A 15287-nucleotide genomic window follows, 5' to 3' on the forward strand; every position below is an offset into this window, starting at 1 on the left:
ATACGGTGCATACGGCAAATAGGATGTGATGCCTGACGCTCCACTGGATGCGTCTGCCCGTTTGGCTGTACGACCCCAACATCGAATTTCCAAGAAACGACACATCGGTCCGATGCTTTGACGCTTCCGACGGCACAGAAAGCCATGTCTCAATTTCTATCTTTCGTCCAGTCTTTTCCTGGCACATTCTGAAAAGATGACGTCTCCATGTTGAATCTAGTATTCTTGTCAAACACCAAACCCGTTATGTCCGCAGTTATGTGTTTCCTGATGCACCTTCCGTCAATAGCCCGTCCCTTTATATCCGCTGTCACGGGGGTCTCAAACCATCATTCATGGCGCTGTTCTCCGCATCCGCATCGGAGTACACTAGAGGTCCAAACGTGCCTCGCTAAGAGGACCTTCGCGTCGACACGCCTGATGCACAATCCGCATTATGCGGTCATGCAAGATACCGCGATCTGCATGCCAAACGGATAGCGATGAAGAAAGGGCATTCGAAGCAATGACACCGACGATACGTTCCACATGCACCTGGCCTTACCCCCGTCACCAAACGAAAAAGGTAGCAACGGTACGGTACCTCAGGACCAAATGTATTGTGACCGTCCCCACAACCCGGTTGAGCCTGCCGACGGCACCGAGCGTGGGATCTCGTTGTCTCTTTGTTGACACTCGGGTAGTCAACACTCGAATAGACGAAACGATGTACATGCCCGTCGGCGGAAGGAAAGTCAACATGACCAACGAACTCCTGATTCAAATGCATTTGCACCGTTTGAATGGCCTCGTTGACCGGTGTCTTGGGACTGTACGTTAGACTGGCATATGGAGGCATAAAAGACTTCTTTTGAACGCAACAGCTTCCACAATACAGTTCCCAATTTCAGAGTCGCCGGTCACATACTTTCAGTAGACATCAAAGACACTACTAGTGGGTTTGACGTGGACAGATTATCCAGTCAGCAACAACTCATATTCGCTACAACCCGTTGTTTTGAAGACACATCAATTACAACTCCATCATGACAGGTAAATCTCTGAACCGTCGCGGACACTCTGAATCATCATACTAATCTCCAAATAGCACTTTATACTCTTACTCAGCCCCACCCCATCCATGCATCACCGACACCACCCCCCGCCCCAACCGCCATACCGACACTGGTCTACCGCGTTCATCGCACTAGCTCACAGACCCGCTACGCCTTCTCCACCGGCTTCAGTTCCAAGAACCAAACCACCATCGTCAACTACACATCCGCACTATCCCGTTTCGGTCTCGCCCACCTGAACCAACAAACCAACATCTCTTCCCCCTTCATCAGCGTGTACGACAACCTAGCCCATGCAGAAGCCGTCGCCAAGCACTTCGGAGAGCGCTATGGCGAGGACACCTGGGTTGTTACCGTAGATCCCGCGCACTTTGCTAGAGGTCCAGTGTTTCGCGCTGCGGACCTGCTGAAGGATGCCGCCGGTAGCAAAGAGGTAGCAGCGGAGTGGTTGCATTATGGTGAGTATCTGGTCATGTATCGCATCCCGCCGCAGGCGATACGAGATGAGACGCCTGTCTGTAGGGGCACGGCTCAGCGGAGGGCAGTGGGCGTGATCGGTGGTGGAAAGTAAAGTCTGCTGATGGCCATGGTAATATTGATGTGATCAGAGGAGTCGGGCGTATATCGGTCGCTGGGTAGGCTTAGCGGAAATACTGTATAATCTCTAAATCTCTTTCCTTACTGTTGGAATATTTCCCTCTGCTAGTTGGTATTCGCTAGGTAGTCCATCTCTTGATTCTGAATCCCATTCCTTCGCAATCTCGCTATAGCTTCCAAACCGTCGAAGGCCTGATTGAGGCACCAGTCCATCCCGAGCCAGATTGCCTTAGCAGCTAGCCATAGAGGGAAGTACTGCAGACCATGATTGGGCTCTTGTCTGGGCGGTACTTCCAGCATTGTGCTCTTGCAAACAGCAGTAAGGGTGCTTTTTCGCAGCGACGCATGTGACCTTTTTTCGCGTGGTCGGCGCACTTTCGGGACGAAATCAATCCGGGTCCTTGAGCGAGGTAGTTGCGAAGGCATCTTGAGAGAAGAAAATGCGGTGCATTTATTGTCGTATTTGTTTGCGAATCTTCTTCATCCGTCTTGAAGTGCCCAGGTGGTGCTATGATCTGGCAAAGGTCGTAGTGTGCGAAAGAAAAAAGAGACAAGGACCTTGCATTCGCAACATGAAATCGCCCACGCGCACGAGTCCAAATTTTCATTGGGTATGAGTTGCATTGAAGCGTCGTTGATAGGGTCCATGTGGTGGCTGGGAAGTTCGCGAAGTTTGGTACCCATGGATTGGCGCAACCTTGTCAACCAATACTTGGCCAAGGAATTGATTCATAGAATATCTGAGTACCTTTGCTATGAATATATCTAAAAACCTAAATTACCTTCAAACCTCGCCCGCGCACTTCAAATATATACCTGCCTATGCAGGAGAGTCGCAAGGCAGCACTGTCTGTGCGCAGACCCACCCGCAGATGGCTGCCTAGGTATTCAGGCCTCAACTCTTGTAATGTGAACGCTATAAACACGTCAAACCCCGTGTGGTTACATAAATCTTCAATCAAGCGGTTATATCTCGAAACGATTGCATTCGCATCTCATTACAATCTCTCCATCCGTATTTCTCCGAATTTAAAACATCTTCCTTTCCTTCCCCAATGACTACCACCGTCAAAGAATGGATAAAGAATCTCTGCGCCTATGAAGACGATGAATTTGTCCGCCACAGGAACTGGGGCTTTACTATCTACCGTACGGGATACGGACCTTCATCTGATCAGCAATGGCAGCGACTTCTCCAAAAGATCCAAACCGATGCGCGCGAAGGGGCTCTAGAAGCGACTGGAACCGAAGAAGACGAATCTGGCTTCCAACAAGTGTGGGCGCTCTTCCGCCTCGATGCGCGGTCAGACCCTGCGCTGGCTGGTCTCGATGTGGATCAACTTCGCGAGCTGTACAATAAAGGCGAGGGCGAACAACCAATGAATACGGACTACGACCTACACCGAATATTCCTTTTTGCCGATGACGAAGCTCTATCAGACCCCACCGCTTCCATCATCAAGGCTGTGGACGCCGACTACCGTCCAGAAGACCATGTCTCGCGAAACCCGCGAGTTGGTTCGCAACGTTACTTTGGCTGGATACCAATGAAGGCTGCCAGCGTGGCAGAATTCTGGAATCGATTACAGTTTTCCGACATGAGTATGATCGCCCCTCCAACGATCGGGGGAAGTCACTTGGTGATTTGGGATGGAGACAGCTGGAAATGAAGCGTGTAGGACCTAGAGACAGTTCAATCGAATACAGCTTGTAGGCGCAGCTTGCTGATCAAACCCAAGCTTTCTGAGTCCATCGTGGCCGTGTCATTATCGTCGCCTCAGACTAATGCGCCTCTTGGCGTTTCTCAGCTGCTCTGATCTCTTCCATTACCCTGTCGTGCAGTGCTTCGTATGTCATCCAAAAGTTGTCATCGGTTATGAACCATTTACACATATAAGCGCCCCCGTGGCCCATGGCAGCCAGAGTCGCCACTAAGTAGTCCAGCTCATCTACAACAAAGCTATCAGAGTGTGCCGAGCTTACGGGTACATGAAGCACTTACGTTTATTGTCTATCTCGCACTTGACAATATAGTGAAAGTCGACACAGTGTGCGTTGAAGTATTCCTGAAGGCTGTGGAGCGAAAAGGGGAATGTGAACTGCACACCGTCATGAACGTAATGAACGCTCACCTTTTTGAGCTTGCGGGGGAAGTTTATATCGTCTTGAACAAGTTCCCGTAGCTCCGCGGTGTAGTCGACATTGGCGTTCATAGCGGATCTATCATACTTTAGTCTTAACTCAACTAAATTTGGCGGCAGTAGATCACGGAGCGATCGGGCAGGTTCTGGCGTCTCCGGTAGTTCATCGTAATGGATTCCTCGTTGTTTGCCCACAACGGCAGTGTAGTGCAGTTCCAGTTCTTCTAATTCTTCCATTTCAGATAAAAAATAGTTTCGCGGCCATTCGTCCGTCCAGGTAAGTGCACCATTTTCGTCGGTCCGAAGTTCGAGCTTTTCGAGGGTTTCGCTATGTGATCTTGCAGCTTCGAGAAGTGTGGAATGCCAATCCACTACGTTGTCATCGGGTTTATCGGGTCGATCACATCGGAAGCTTGACACAGTCGCACATGATTGTAACAACTGTGTTATGTGATCTAATGGCGGTTCGGACGGCGAGACTATGGAGATGTTTTGCACCTTAGACGACCTTGGAAGTATATCCCAAGACCCATGATCGATGCCAATTGTTGGGACACCGTATGATATGTCGTGAAGCTCCAAGGTCCTGAGCGATGGCAGATGTAATACGGGAGCTATCTTAGCCATGGGTATTCCTGTCATGTCGAGTGACAGAAAACAGAGTTTTGAGAACCCAATTGATGGATCGGCCGGTGCACTTACATACTGCTGAGCTGCGTGAAGCAAGGGAGTAAGCCAGAGGGTCCGATGAGGCGTATTTGCATCGTCTTCAGGTACTGAATGGAATCCATGCCTACGCAGATCCCACAAAGGAGTAGTAGAGCAGTAAGCATGACTACTATAACGGTAATGCAATCTGGAAAGGACTTGGAGAGCGGTGCGAGCCTCCAAGACAAGAAGCGCCAGCTCTACTTCTTCCGGATGAAGAGCAACGGCCTCGACCAAAGTGCTTTCGTAAGGAAGGGATAATGTCCGGATATGTGCAGTCATCTCTGCCTTGCTCATGCTCAGGTGATTGCCACTTGCAAAACTCCTATCGCAGGATCCGCCGATCAACAGCTCGCGAACGTATGACGCTTTTTCAGGATGGTCGTGTAATGTGCGGAGGAAGCCGCTTAAGTTTCTGGGATTGGAGATCTCGCAGCTCTCATAGAGCAATCGCATGCCGAAGGGATACAGGTACTTGCAGGTCCTAGCAAGAGCGGCGAAAGTAGACCTTGCTAAAGCTCTATCACAAGCCGATCGCTCAGATCCATCCCACGGGAAAACGCGCTACATGAATGAGAAAAGAAGTTAGTATATGCAACACATCTGCTTGTATGAGAAAGCTCATCGTTTGACCGTACTTATAACACACCCGGTAAAGCCAAACACTTTGAATGCCTCGAGGATATGGTAAAAGCACTACATTGAAGGCAACGAGCTCATTTGCCCAGCACAACTTACCTCGCATATTTCCAGGATGAGCTCGTCTGGAAGAGGAGCTAGTGGGTTGACGATGGTATCTTTCGACGCTATACGCGCAGACGGACAGCGCAGGGCCTGCGAATCAGTCAGCGAGTGCGATGTGGTTGACAATTCTTTGGCAGTCGGCCTCGGTGCAGAAGTCGGTCGCTCTTGACATAGTTGGTTTTGCTCATCGGCGGCCTCCCGGCTGCCTTCGCGACGAATCCAAGGCACGTGCACACGCAATGGAATGTAGGAATTTCGTACTTACCTCCATCGTCCTCTAGTCGGGCAGGTTTGTCGCGTCAGAAGTTGTGGTGAGTATCTCTTGTTCGGCGTCAAACACGACAGCATGGTTGCCTAAAGTGCCCCACTCCAGATGCGGTGTGACTGCCGTCGGAAGGAGGACCGAACAGCAGGACCGAAAAGAGGATGGTAAAGGGCTGGGATGAGCAACTCGATCAACAAACCAAACACGAAAATGCAAACCGGTTTCGCGAATGTCGGACGACAAATTTAAGGTTGCAGATCTCGTATTCAACGTGTTAAATCGACGACGCTGCTGTTATTATGAAATCGGGTCGTCTTCTCCAGATATGAAAGCTGGATACGTGAGTCTGCGTTTACATCTGAACCCGTTTTCGTAGTTTCGAAAGGCCATTGAACTGTATTTCGCGCATTACACTTCGTATGTATCTATAAAGTGCCACTCAAGAATGGCAGCCATCCTCGGCTAGACCTGCAGAACCCCGTGTGTACCGCCCAAATACCAGCTCGCCGAGAAGTACGCTTCCCGTGACAGCGAATAGGAAACCGATGTTGTAAGTCATAACAGCAAGCATTCTACTGCGTCGTTAGTATCTCAGCTCTCAAAGGTTTCGTTCACGAACGTACAATACGTAGCCGATCAATGCGCGACTAAACTCCAAAGCAGCGCTTATGCCATCTTTCTTCGCGCTCCAGGGTGCTTGTGCCACCCAGAAAGTCTTACGTGATGCCGTAGAGCCCCGTGTAATACCAGTCTCCTCCGCTGCAGTTGGTTGTGGTACGACTGGGCTCAAAGGCTCAATCTCTTGCCTGTCCTTATCATCCAGTTCGAGAGGCTGTTGTCGCAGCGCACGGCTCCATTGCCGTGCATGGCCACGAACACTGTGGTTGACCAGCTTCTCCGTGTTGGGCATGAACTGTGATGTGCTCTCGGCCTGCTGTTGCATCCTCCATTTTCTCTCCAGTTGGCTCTTGAAAGCACTCAGGAATCGATTGAAGATGCCCAATGAAAAGAGGAAGAAGATCGTTAGCACATAGGTCGCCGTTGTCGTCGTCGTCCATTCAGTGAACCAAAGCGTGACGCGGGTGCTACTCGAAAAGGTCGATGCCATCCCCGACATGTCCATTGCTGACATTGATGCCCCGGGACGCATGGATGCCATGAGGTGTGCGTGAGCATCAGCGGAGGTGGCCGAAGGCATATCCATGTTCATGTCTGTGTCCGTGTCGATCGATATAACTCGTGGCAGAACAGCTTGTATGAACGTTTCAGAAGGAAAGAAGGGTGGAAAACGTGGGAGACTACTCTTGTAGCGGAAATGAAGATGTCAGCCGTCAGCTGTCAGACCATACAAGATCGTGTTTTCTGGGTCTGAACCATCATTAAGAGAGTTGAGAAGCACGTCGGCCAAGATCGCCAGGCACCGTGATGCGCAGATGTGGTGCCGCCAGATGAGCAAGTTTGAGTCCATAGGCGCGCGCCGGCCCGCAACGCGGAGCGGATGGCATGCACGTAGAGCTAGATCCGACGTTGTCGCGACTGTACTTAGGGAGCTCGATTGCGCTGATTTGTTGGACCTTCTTGTCCTTCCAGTGTCCAGTCTCGAAGCCGATGAACAGTTGAACCTCTGGCGTGTTCACGACATGGGGTCAGTACATTCTGTCAGTAAGTGCTGTCAAACATTTTCCTGACGGAAAAGCAAATCGCGTATTTCTTGATCTTCATACTTACGACCATGTCCTACACTATACGTCTGTCTCTTTCGCGGCCCAAGATCCCAAAGTGGGTACGTAGACTGCAGAGGAGAACTCGGGACTGTTCCGACCAGACTACTGCAGTACAGACGTGTACAGAGCAGATCTGTATTTCCTCAGTACGTTGACAAGCTCTAATGTAGATCAGAGCGTCTAGAGCCCGACTTTAGTAAGAAGTTTTCCCAGGGCCCAGGGCCCAGGTTCCGAAGCCTGTAGCCCCACTGATACTCCTTTACGACACACGTGTGAAGTGGGAGGGCACTCGCCGTCCTCGGGCACCATACTGTGATCCACTTCCTCTGAGTGGACCATTAGCTCGGTGTTTCGATGGTCGTTCAACGGTGTTAAGGTCGGTGGGATGCGTTCACGGTCGTGTGATGGACGCTGTGGCCGCAATGTACCCTAACGGCAAGTGCCTGGCTTAGTGCACCGCCATACAGCCAAATGATGGCACGCCACATCGCGCGCGTGTTTGCGGCGTGCGCAGCCCCATCGGAGGTGGCTCCACCGGCGCGGTTTCACCTCGTGGCTCTGTGCGCGGAGATCGCGTGCTGACTATTCTGGAAGGCTGGAAGACTGACGACTGCAGAACACAGATTCGCAGTTCGTGTCATGTAGGAGAAGTATCCAGCGAGCTCGGACCGTTGCCTGGTCTGAAATGAACGTTGGCCGGGTGTGGAGTTAAAAGCAAGACGCACGTGCTTTGGAAGGTTGTTGGCCCAAAATGAAGCCAAGACAGGCGGGAGATGTGCATCAAAGGTTATTCACCAATTAAACACCGGCTGTAGCGTCCCCTGCCTTTCCCTTCTGGCAACGTGGTTCGAAAACGGCGAGATTCCAAGATTGAGATGTCCTCTTGCAGATGGACAAGGCGACGGCGTCAAGGGCCGATGCATGTGAGATGCGCGTATATTGGGCGCTATGACATGGAACGCGTCGAGTGATGATGATACCAACACTCGAGGCCAGGGCCATGCTGGTGATGATACGAAGCCTGTGCCCCGAGCGCCCTGCATGCACGGCTGCTACCGAACGGTGCAGCGAAGGTTATCAACATTGCGCAGTCGAAACTTTTGTTTGCTGTACATAATTTCTTCTTGCACGCGACCGTCTGCCCTAGACTACTACAGCCACATTGTAATCACCCTCGCCCTGCTTCAACGTCGGACGTGCCCCGCTTACCATAATAAGGTTTTGGACATATCCCCAGATTTCCTTCGGTAATCTCATCAGGGGCACCTTGAGCAGCGCGCCCTCCAACACCCGTATCTGAAACTCTCTGGAAGAGCTCCCCCGAAACACATCCTACCGTCGACTGCTCGTGATGCTCTGTCGCCGACTCCCCCCAATATAGCCCGACACGTCTGGTGCCATGCCGAGCTGGAGACCGCTCCCGCGCATCGCGTTCGCAATATGCATATACCCCTTCCAGCCCTCGTCGCCCGCCGACCTGCCCCTCGAGATCGGTGACGAGCTGTACATCATTGAGCAGGGCGGCCAGGATGCATCATGGTATCGAGGATATCTGGTTGCGCCGCCCTCGCTGCTGGCTGGCCTGACGAGCGTGAAGGGCCAGACACTCGAGGCACGCGTCTTCTCTGGCATATTCCCGCGATCGTGCGTCGAGGTGCGTGAAGTCCTGGGCGAGAGCAAAGACACGGCGAACCAGGACGCTGGACACGACTCGGGTCGTGGCAGCCACTACGCGCATCCGACCAACGGCATCGTCACGCCCACCGAAAGCACACGTGCGACCTCTCCCTCTGCCAAAGGCTCTGGCCCGAATGCGCGACGAGCCTCCAAGACGGATGCCGTCTCTGCACTGCCCTCGTCCCTGGCCCGCCCACTCTCACGCCACAGGTCTGCCCGAAAGCGCGCGGGCAGCACCCACTCGCAGTGGACCTCGCGCGAAGAGCATCTGCAGCAATTGATGCTCCCGCTCTCGCCCATATCCGACCCGACCGCTCCACGACCGCCCGCGCCAGTACCGATGCTGAAGATTGGCGACGAGACACCCACCTCCGCCCAGGAGCCATTGGTCGACGAGATCGCCTCCTGCCTTCGCGAATGGCACTCCACAAAGGTGCACGAGCTGCTACTGGCACGCAAGTATGGCTCGTTGGACAAGATGTCACGGCTAGTGAACCGCCTGGACACGGCGCGCCGCCAGCTGTTGCACAAGGTTCTCACGGCCAAGGAGCTGGAAAAGGTACGCGAGGCGACCGTCTGGGACCTTGTGGCAGGCAATAAGATGCTCTGCGGAGACGTCATCGTACGGAGCCCCTCGCAGCGCGGCCGCATCCTGACGGGCGACGACTCGGCCATCGAAGTCACAAAACTGCAGTCGATGATGAGCCTACTGGACAGCCGACCAACAGCCCATGTCGACGAGCACAACCTAAACCATTTGTTCGTCAGTCTGAAACATGTGACGGGAGACGTCGTCAATGGCGCGGCTCAAATCAGCATGTACCTGTGCCTGAAGACGCCGGGATCAGCGCCACAACCACTCTCCGAGGCGTATTCATTCGACTTGACTGGGCGAGATGGATCAGCCGTGTCCCTGAGCAATGACAAACTGCGCGCACTGCTTGTGGATCTCAGCTTGACCGACATTGGTGAGGGCGCAGGATCCGGCACTACTCTGTATCTTGTCTTCAGGCTGATGACAAACGAGCCACTTCGCTCGCCGGCTGCAGCCGAGAAGGCAGGCACGGGCAAGGACACACCGCCAGGCAAGGGGTCGGTGCAGCCTTCCCAGCAGGGCAGCATCAAGGGAGGAAGGCGCAGCGTCATGTTCGGCTCCAAGCGGAAGGAGTCAACAAACTCCCGACACACCGAATCACGAAACACAGATTCTTCGGATGAACGCCATCGCCCGAGCCTCGAACAGTCCCGATCACAGACACAGACATCCGATGCGAGACCAGGCTCTTCCGCGACTGCAAGCACGCGAGCCCGCGCTTTGTCAAGAGACCAGAAGACGCTGAAGAGATCCATCGCAGTCGGTGTGGTGTCTGTCAATCAGATACTGCAAGCCCGGTCAGAGGCCGATCAGACCGTCAGGATGTACAGCACAGCAACACCTGGAGAAGATATCTTGGATAGTGATGGCGGCTGGGACAGCGTATTGCCAGAAATATACCCAAGCGCCACCGGCAAATACAAGCTGAACGCGCCTATCAGTCGACTTACCATACACATGAAAGCCTTCGTCCATGCAGACGCCGAGGGCCTCATCGCCAAGATCCCCACGATGCTGCACAACATTAGGCAGTGTCGCAAGATTGGTTTCTCGGGGGCTCCGACAAAGCCACGCAGCGACATCTACCTCACGCTCGTCGAGCCTTTCCTCCCAAAGAACGCCTTTCTGGCCCACCCAAAGACTGGCACTGTCCCGCTAATCCAAACCTCTCAAATGACCAACCTCCAGCTTACCATAGAGGTCCGTAAGAGCTCTGGGGAGCGCATTGAGGGGTGCATATACCCGTCAACTAACAGTGCAGGCCATACCGCATGGCGCACTACAGCAGCCCAGCGAGGCGAGGGATGGAACGCGACAGTCCGGCTTGCTATCGACCCCCAGGATGTTCCCGGATCACACTTGGTTATGAGCATTGCCGATGCCCCCGGATTTCCATTTGCGCTTTGCTGGATGCCCCTCTGGAACCAGGATGCCTTCGCCCGCGATGGCGACCATGCTTTGACGCTGTACAGATACGACGAATACACCTCAGGCATGATCGCTGGAAAGGGAGCATACCTTGGCCTACCTTGGAGTGCGAAGAAGAAGGATGACCATGTCATGGGTCCAATGGCATCTGTCCACGTCAAGACGTTCCTTTGTAGTACCCGATACTCCCAAGATCCGACCATACTCGGTCTCATCAAATGGCAGGAACAGCCGCCAGGAGAGCTTGTAGGATTGTTGCGCCGTTTCAACTTCGTTCCGGAGATTGAGATCGTCAAGCTCTTGAGCGAAGTGTTCGACGCCCTGTTCGCTATACAAAGCCATTATGCCGGAAGCGATGAGTACGAGGATCTCGTCTTCAATGCTGTTGTCATTGTACTGGGCATAGTGCACGACAGACGGTTCAACCTTGAGCCATTGGTGGATCAGTATGCGCGGACCAAATCATTCCACTCTCTCGTTACATCATGTCTCATGCAAAGTCTGGGCCGACTGCTCGCCAAGCCTACAGATTCCGAGAGCTCTCGACGGCTGCGCGCAACTTTCAAGGTCGGCAACCTCATCATGAAATTCCTGGTCAATGCGCGAGAAAAGCAGAAGGTTAAGGAAGAGAGTATTGGCATCAAAGACCGGACTCAGTTCAGCAAGGAGATGAGGGTACTCTTCACCTCATTAGAGGCTCTCATGGGAAACCCCTCGCCCGTCCTCATCGGTACCAAGACTCTCCTTGTACAGAACTTGCATTCCTGGCTTCCGGAGCTCGAGGGGTGCATGCCAGCGACTGAGGTCTTCAAGCTGACGGCTGGCTTCCTGGATTCTTGCTCAAATGTGCAGGGAAAGCTCATCCTGTACAAGCTTCTCCTGATCCACCATCTCTCCGGTCTCCAAATATTCAAATCTCCAGAAGTACGTCGCATGCTTCTGACAAGCACTGTCCAGTGGTTAGCCCCGTACTGGGGTCGAGTGGAGACCGTCACCGATCAATGGAAGGACCAAGTTCGTCTCTGCTGTTCTGTCGTTGCGTCGCAAGTCGAAGAGCTAGGAAAAGAAGCTTGTGAATACATGCCAAAGCTTGTGGACTCATATCGCGCCATTCAGGCAACCCCCCGACCAGCCAAGAAGACACTCTCGCTTCTCTTCCCAACAAGCTATCCATTCCAGTCGCGGGCTGCGACTGCTGAAACTCCATTCGATGAAGCACTGGCAGAGATATCGGCAGTACTTGCGGCAATGTCTAGTCTTCCCACACTTTTGCACCCGGAATTACCCAAGGAAGAAACAGCAGAATTTCTGTTCTCGGTACTGCAAGTCTACATCTCCATTCTGGATTGCGAAGCCTACCCTAGCTCGTGGTTCAGTGTGCACATCTATCACCACAAGGCTACCATGCGCGCATTGGAAAAATTGTTCAATATCCTCCACGACTCTTTCCTCCCTCTTCCCGACGAGGCAGACAGCTTCAACACAGAGCTGTGGCGAGCGTTCTTTGACGCGTTACTGAAACTTGTCGGTAGCGACGCTCTTGCATTGGAGACCTTCCCGGAGCAGAAGCGACGCGCAGTGTGGAAAATTGCTGGCGATGTCCGCGAACATGGCGCAGATCTGCTACAACGCAGTTGGGAAGCGATTGGCTGGGAGGCTAGTGCAGAGGACAAGGGCCAGTACGGGCTGGAGAAGATGGGCGGCTTCCAGGTGCAATATGTGCCAGGCCTCGTCGCACCCATTGTTGAACTCTGCCTCAGCGTGCATGAGGGTCTCCGCAGTGTAGCCATCGAGGTTCTACAAACGATGATCATCAGCGAGTGGACGCTGAGCGAAGACCTCGCTCTCATACAAGCGGAGATGATCGACTGCCTGGACAACCTGTTCAAGACCAAACATCTGACTGAGGCGGTTCTGCAAAAGCACTTTATCCAGGAGCTAGTAGAACTGTTCGAGCCTCTTGCCCAAGATCCGGAAGAACCGTTACTCGCCGCTTTGAAGGACCTTATCTCGACCATCGATGAACTCCTGGACCTCCTGGTTGCTGTGCATAGCACGGACGCGGCTGGCGAAGTCTTCCATATTATGGACACTCTCCATCTTATGGAGTTCCTGAAAGACATGCAAAAGGAAGACATCTACATCCGCTATGTGCATCAATTAGTGCAACTGCAAGTGGATGCAGGAAACTACACCGAGGCAGGTCTTGCGCTCAGACTGCACGCCGAGCTTTACGAATGGGACCCGAACTCGACCACAGATCCGCTCACCGACCCCAGCATGCCGCCACAGCCTGCGTTCGAGCGGAAAGAACAGCTCTACTTCCAGATGATCGATCACTACGAGACTGGACAGTCATGGAACAATGCGTTGGCCGCCTACACGGAGCTTGCAGCGCAATACGAGCACAATGTATTCGACTTTGCCAAGTTGGCCAGGACACAGCATGCTATGGCGAAAATCCACGAGAACATTGCAAAGGGCGAGCGCTCCAACCCGCGTTACTTCCGCGTGGTATACAAGGGCTTGGGCTTCCCACCAGGGCTTCGGGACAAGCAATTCATCTTCGAGGGTTCTGCTAACGACCGGTTGGCATCTTTCACGGACCGAATGCAACAGCAACACCCTTCAGCACAAATCGTGAACCCCGGTGACGGGCAAGACCTGGAGGGGCAGTACCTGCAGATCTACCCTGTAAGCCCACAGAAGGACCTGACTCATCCGATCTATCAACGAGCCAAGGTCTCCCAGTCAGTCAAGGACTACTACCTGCTGTCTCGCCCATCGCACTTCACATCAGCCTCTCGCCGGTCACCATCCACTGTCAACGCCAGGGACGCCGGCGCGGAGAAGACTCTTTACACAACAGCGGAGAACTTCCCTACAATCCTGCGGAGGAGCGAGATTGTAGCGGTTGGTACAGTAATGCTCACACCCCTACAAATGGCCATTGAGCGAACATCACGCAAGACCGGGGAGCTGCTTGCTATTGAGAAACGAATTACCGATGGTGACGACACGACATTCAACACACTGACGCAAGAACTCATGTACGCCGTGGACACGAACTCGAAAGATTGCGTTGCAAACTACCATGACTTGCTTCCACCCGCGGATGCACAAGATGATGAGGAAGACGAGGATGAGAAGCAACAGCCTAACCCGCTTGAGAACGGACTGCGGGTTGCCCTGATTGACTACGCTCTGGTCATCCGTCGCTGCCTGTCGTTGTACGTGAGGCCTGCTCAGCAAGCCACGAAGTCAGACCTCACACAGCGTATGTACTGTCTTCACCACACTTTGATTGATAACTAACTATGTCAGGATTTGAATCCGCCTTCTTCCGCGAACTATCCACGCTACTGCCACCGAACATGGCCCCCACGTTACGTTCGCCCACTGGGTCATGGCTTGCAGCGGCCACCTCTCGCTCCCAGGTCGCCAGCCCAACGCCAGACCAAAGTCAGGTCAACGGTGACAGGGGTGCCTCGCCGGTACTCAACGGTCGGGCTTCACGACAAGACAAGAAGCGACTGAGTCTAGCCTTCTTGACAAAGGAGTTCCTCATGGGTGAACCCGAGAAGGAGAAGGAGAAAGAGAAGGAAGCAAAGGCTGACAAGCCATCGGTGGATGATGACACTTCGACGACAGTGTCATCACGAAGTCGCAGCAAGGAGACGCATACCAGGAACCGTCTGAGTTTGAGCTTCCTCAACCATACGCCAAGCTCGCCACAACCAGAGGCGTTACCGAGCTTCCCCAGCCAGTCTACGCCAAATCGAAGCGAAGGCAGTCTTCAGCGACAGCCCAGCCTAAAGCGACCAGAGACGATCAAGAGTCAGAAGAGCGACAAGTCGCTGTCGTCACGGACCGACAGCGTAAAGAAGAGGCTCAGCTTCATGAACATCTCGAAGAAGAGCAGCAAGAGCAGTGTGCGGGGACGCGTGGATGATACCCTGGTGGAGGAGTAGAGCTTTATTTTCTTTGTTTAATCACTTTTGCACATGACGCTTGTCTTGTATTCGCGGCAGCCTGCGCGTTGTCTAATGCTTTGGATTCAATAGAGTTGGGACTATAGGGGGCCTACCGGCGATTTGAAGGGTTCGATGGGCACATTCGTACGGGGATACCTGCGAGGCACGCATATTTTGTACAAGGAGGGGCGATGTTTTTGTTATACCCTAGTTGTCTTCGTGTGCGGATTAGCGCATGATACCTTGCGAAAAGCCAGCGATTGCAATATACACTTGAATCGACACGATGTCTCTGACGTGGGTGCTGGGTGCAGTGAGTGAAGGCGGTGGAGCCGGTGGGGTCTGGGGGCCGTGCGGGCTATCGATAGCGTGCGGCAAG

The 15287-nt window shown here is 53.3% G+C and overlaps 4 protein-coding genes across 4 annotated transcripts; 3 read left to right on the forward strand and 1 right to left on the reverse strand.

Moving 5' to 3' along the window:
• Positions 1–1025: 1025 nt before the first annotated feature.
• Positions 1026–1626, forward strand: J4E88_007879 (uncharacterized protein; the record flags this gene model as incomplete). Its single annotated transcript, XM_049401494.1, has 2 exons — positions 1026–1032; positions 1088–1626. The coding sequence occupies 2 exons, from the start codon at positions 1026–1028 to the stop codon at positions 1624–1626; spliced, it is 546 nt and encodes a 181-aa protein (XP_049252567.1).
• Positions 1627–2707: 1081 nt separating this feature from the next.
• Positions 2708–3322, forward strand: J4E88_007880 (uncharacterized protein; the record flags this gene model as incomplete). The annotated part of the gene is made up of 1 exon (XM_049401495.1): positions 2708–3322. One exon carries the CDS (start codon positions 2708–2710, stop codon positions 3320–3322), a length of 615 nt encoding a protein of 204 aa, XP_049252568.1.
• Positions 3323–6108: 2786 nt separating this feature from the next.
• Positions 6109–6633, reverse strand: J4E88_007881 (uncharacterized protein; the record flags this gene model as incomplete). Its single annotated transcript, XM_049401496.1, has 1 exon — positions 6109–6633. The coding sequence occupies one exon, from the start codon at positions 6631–6633 to the stop codon at positions 6109–6111; it is 525 nt and encodes a 174-aa protein (XP_049252569.1).
• A 2000-nt stretch (positions 6634–8633) lies between these two features.
• J4E88_007882 (uncharacterized protein) lies at positions 8634–14905 on the forward strand (the record flags this gene model as incomplete). The annotated part of the gene is made up of 2 exons (XM_049401497.1): positions 8634–14211; positions 14259–14905. The coding sequence occupies 2 exons, from the start codon at positions 8634–8636 to the stop codon at positions 14903–14905; spliced, it is 6225 nt and encodes a 2074-aa protein (XP_049252570.1).
• Between the last annotated feature and the right edge of the window lie 382 nt (positions 14906–15287).

This window comes from Alternaria novae-zelandiae (assembly GCF_023758075.1).
Source record: "Alternaria novae-zelandiae strain BMP 2774 chromosome Unknown scaffold_17, whole genome shotgun sequence".
NCBI classification, from domain to species: Eukaryota; Fungi; Ascomycota; class Dothideomycetes; order Pleosporales; family Pleosporaceae; genus Alternaria; species Alternaria novae-zelandiae.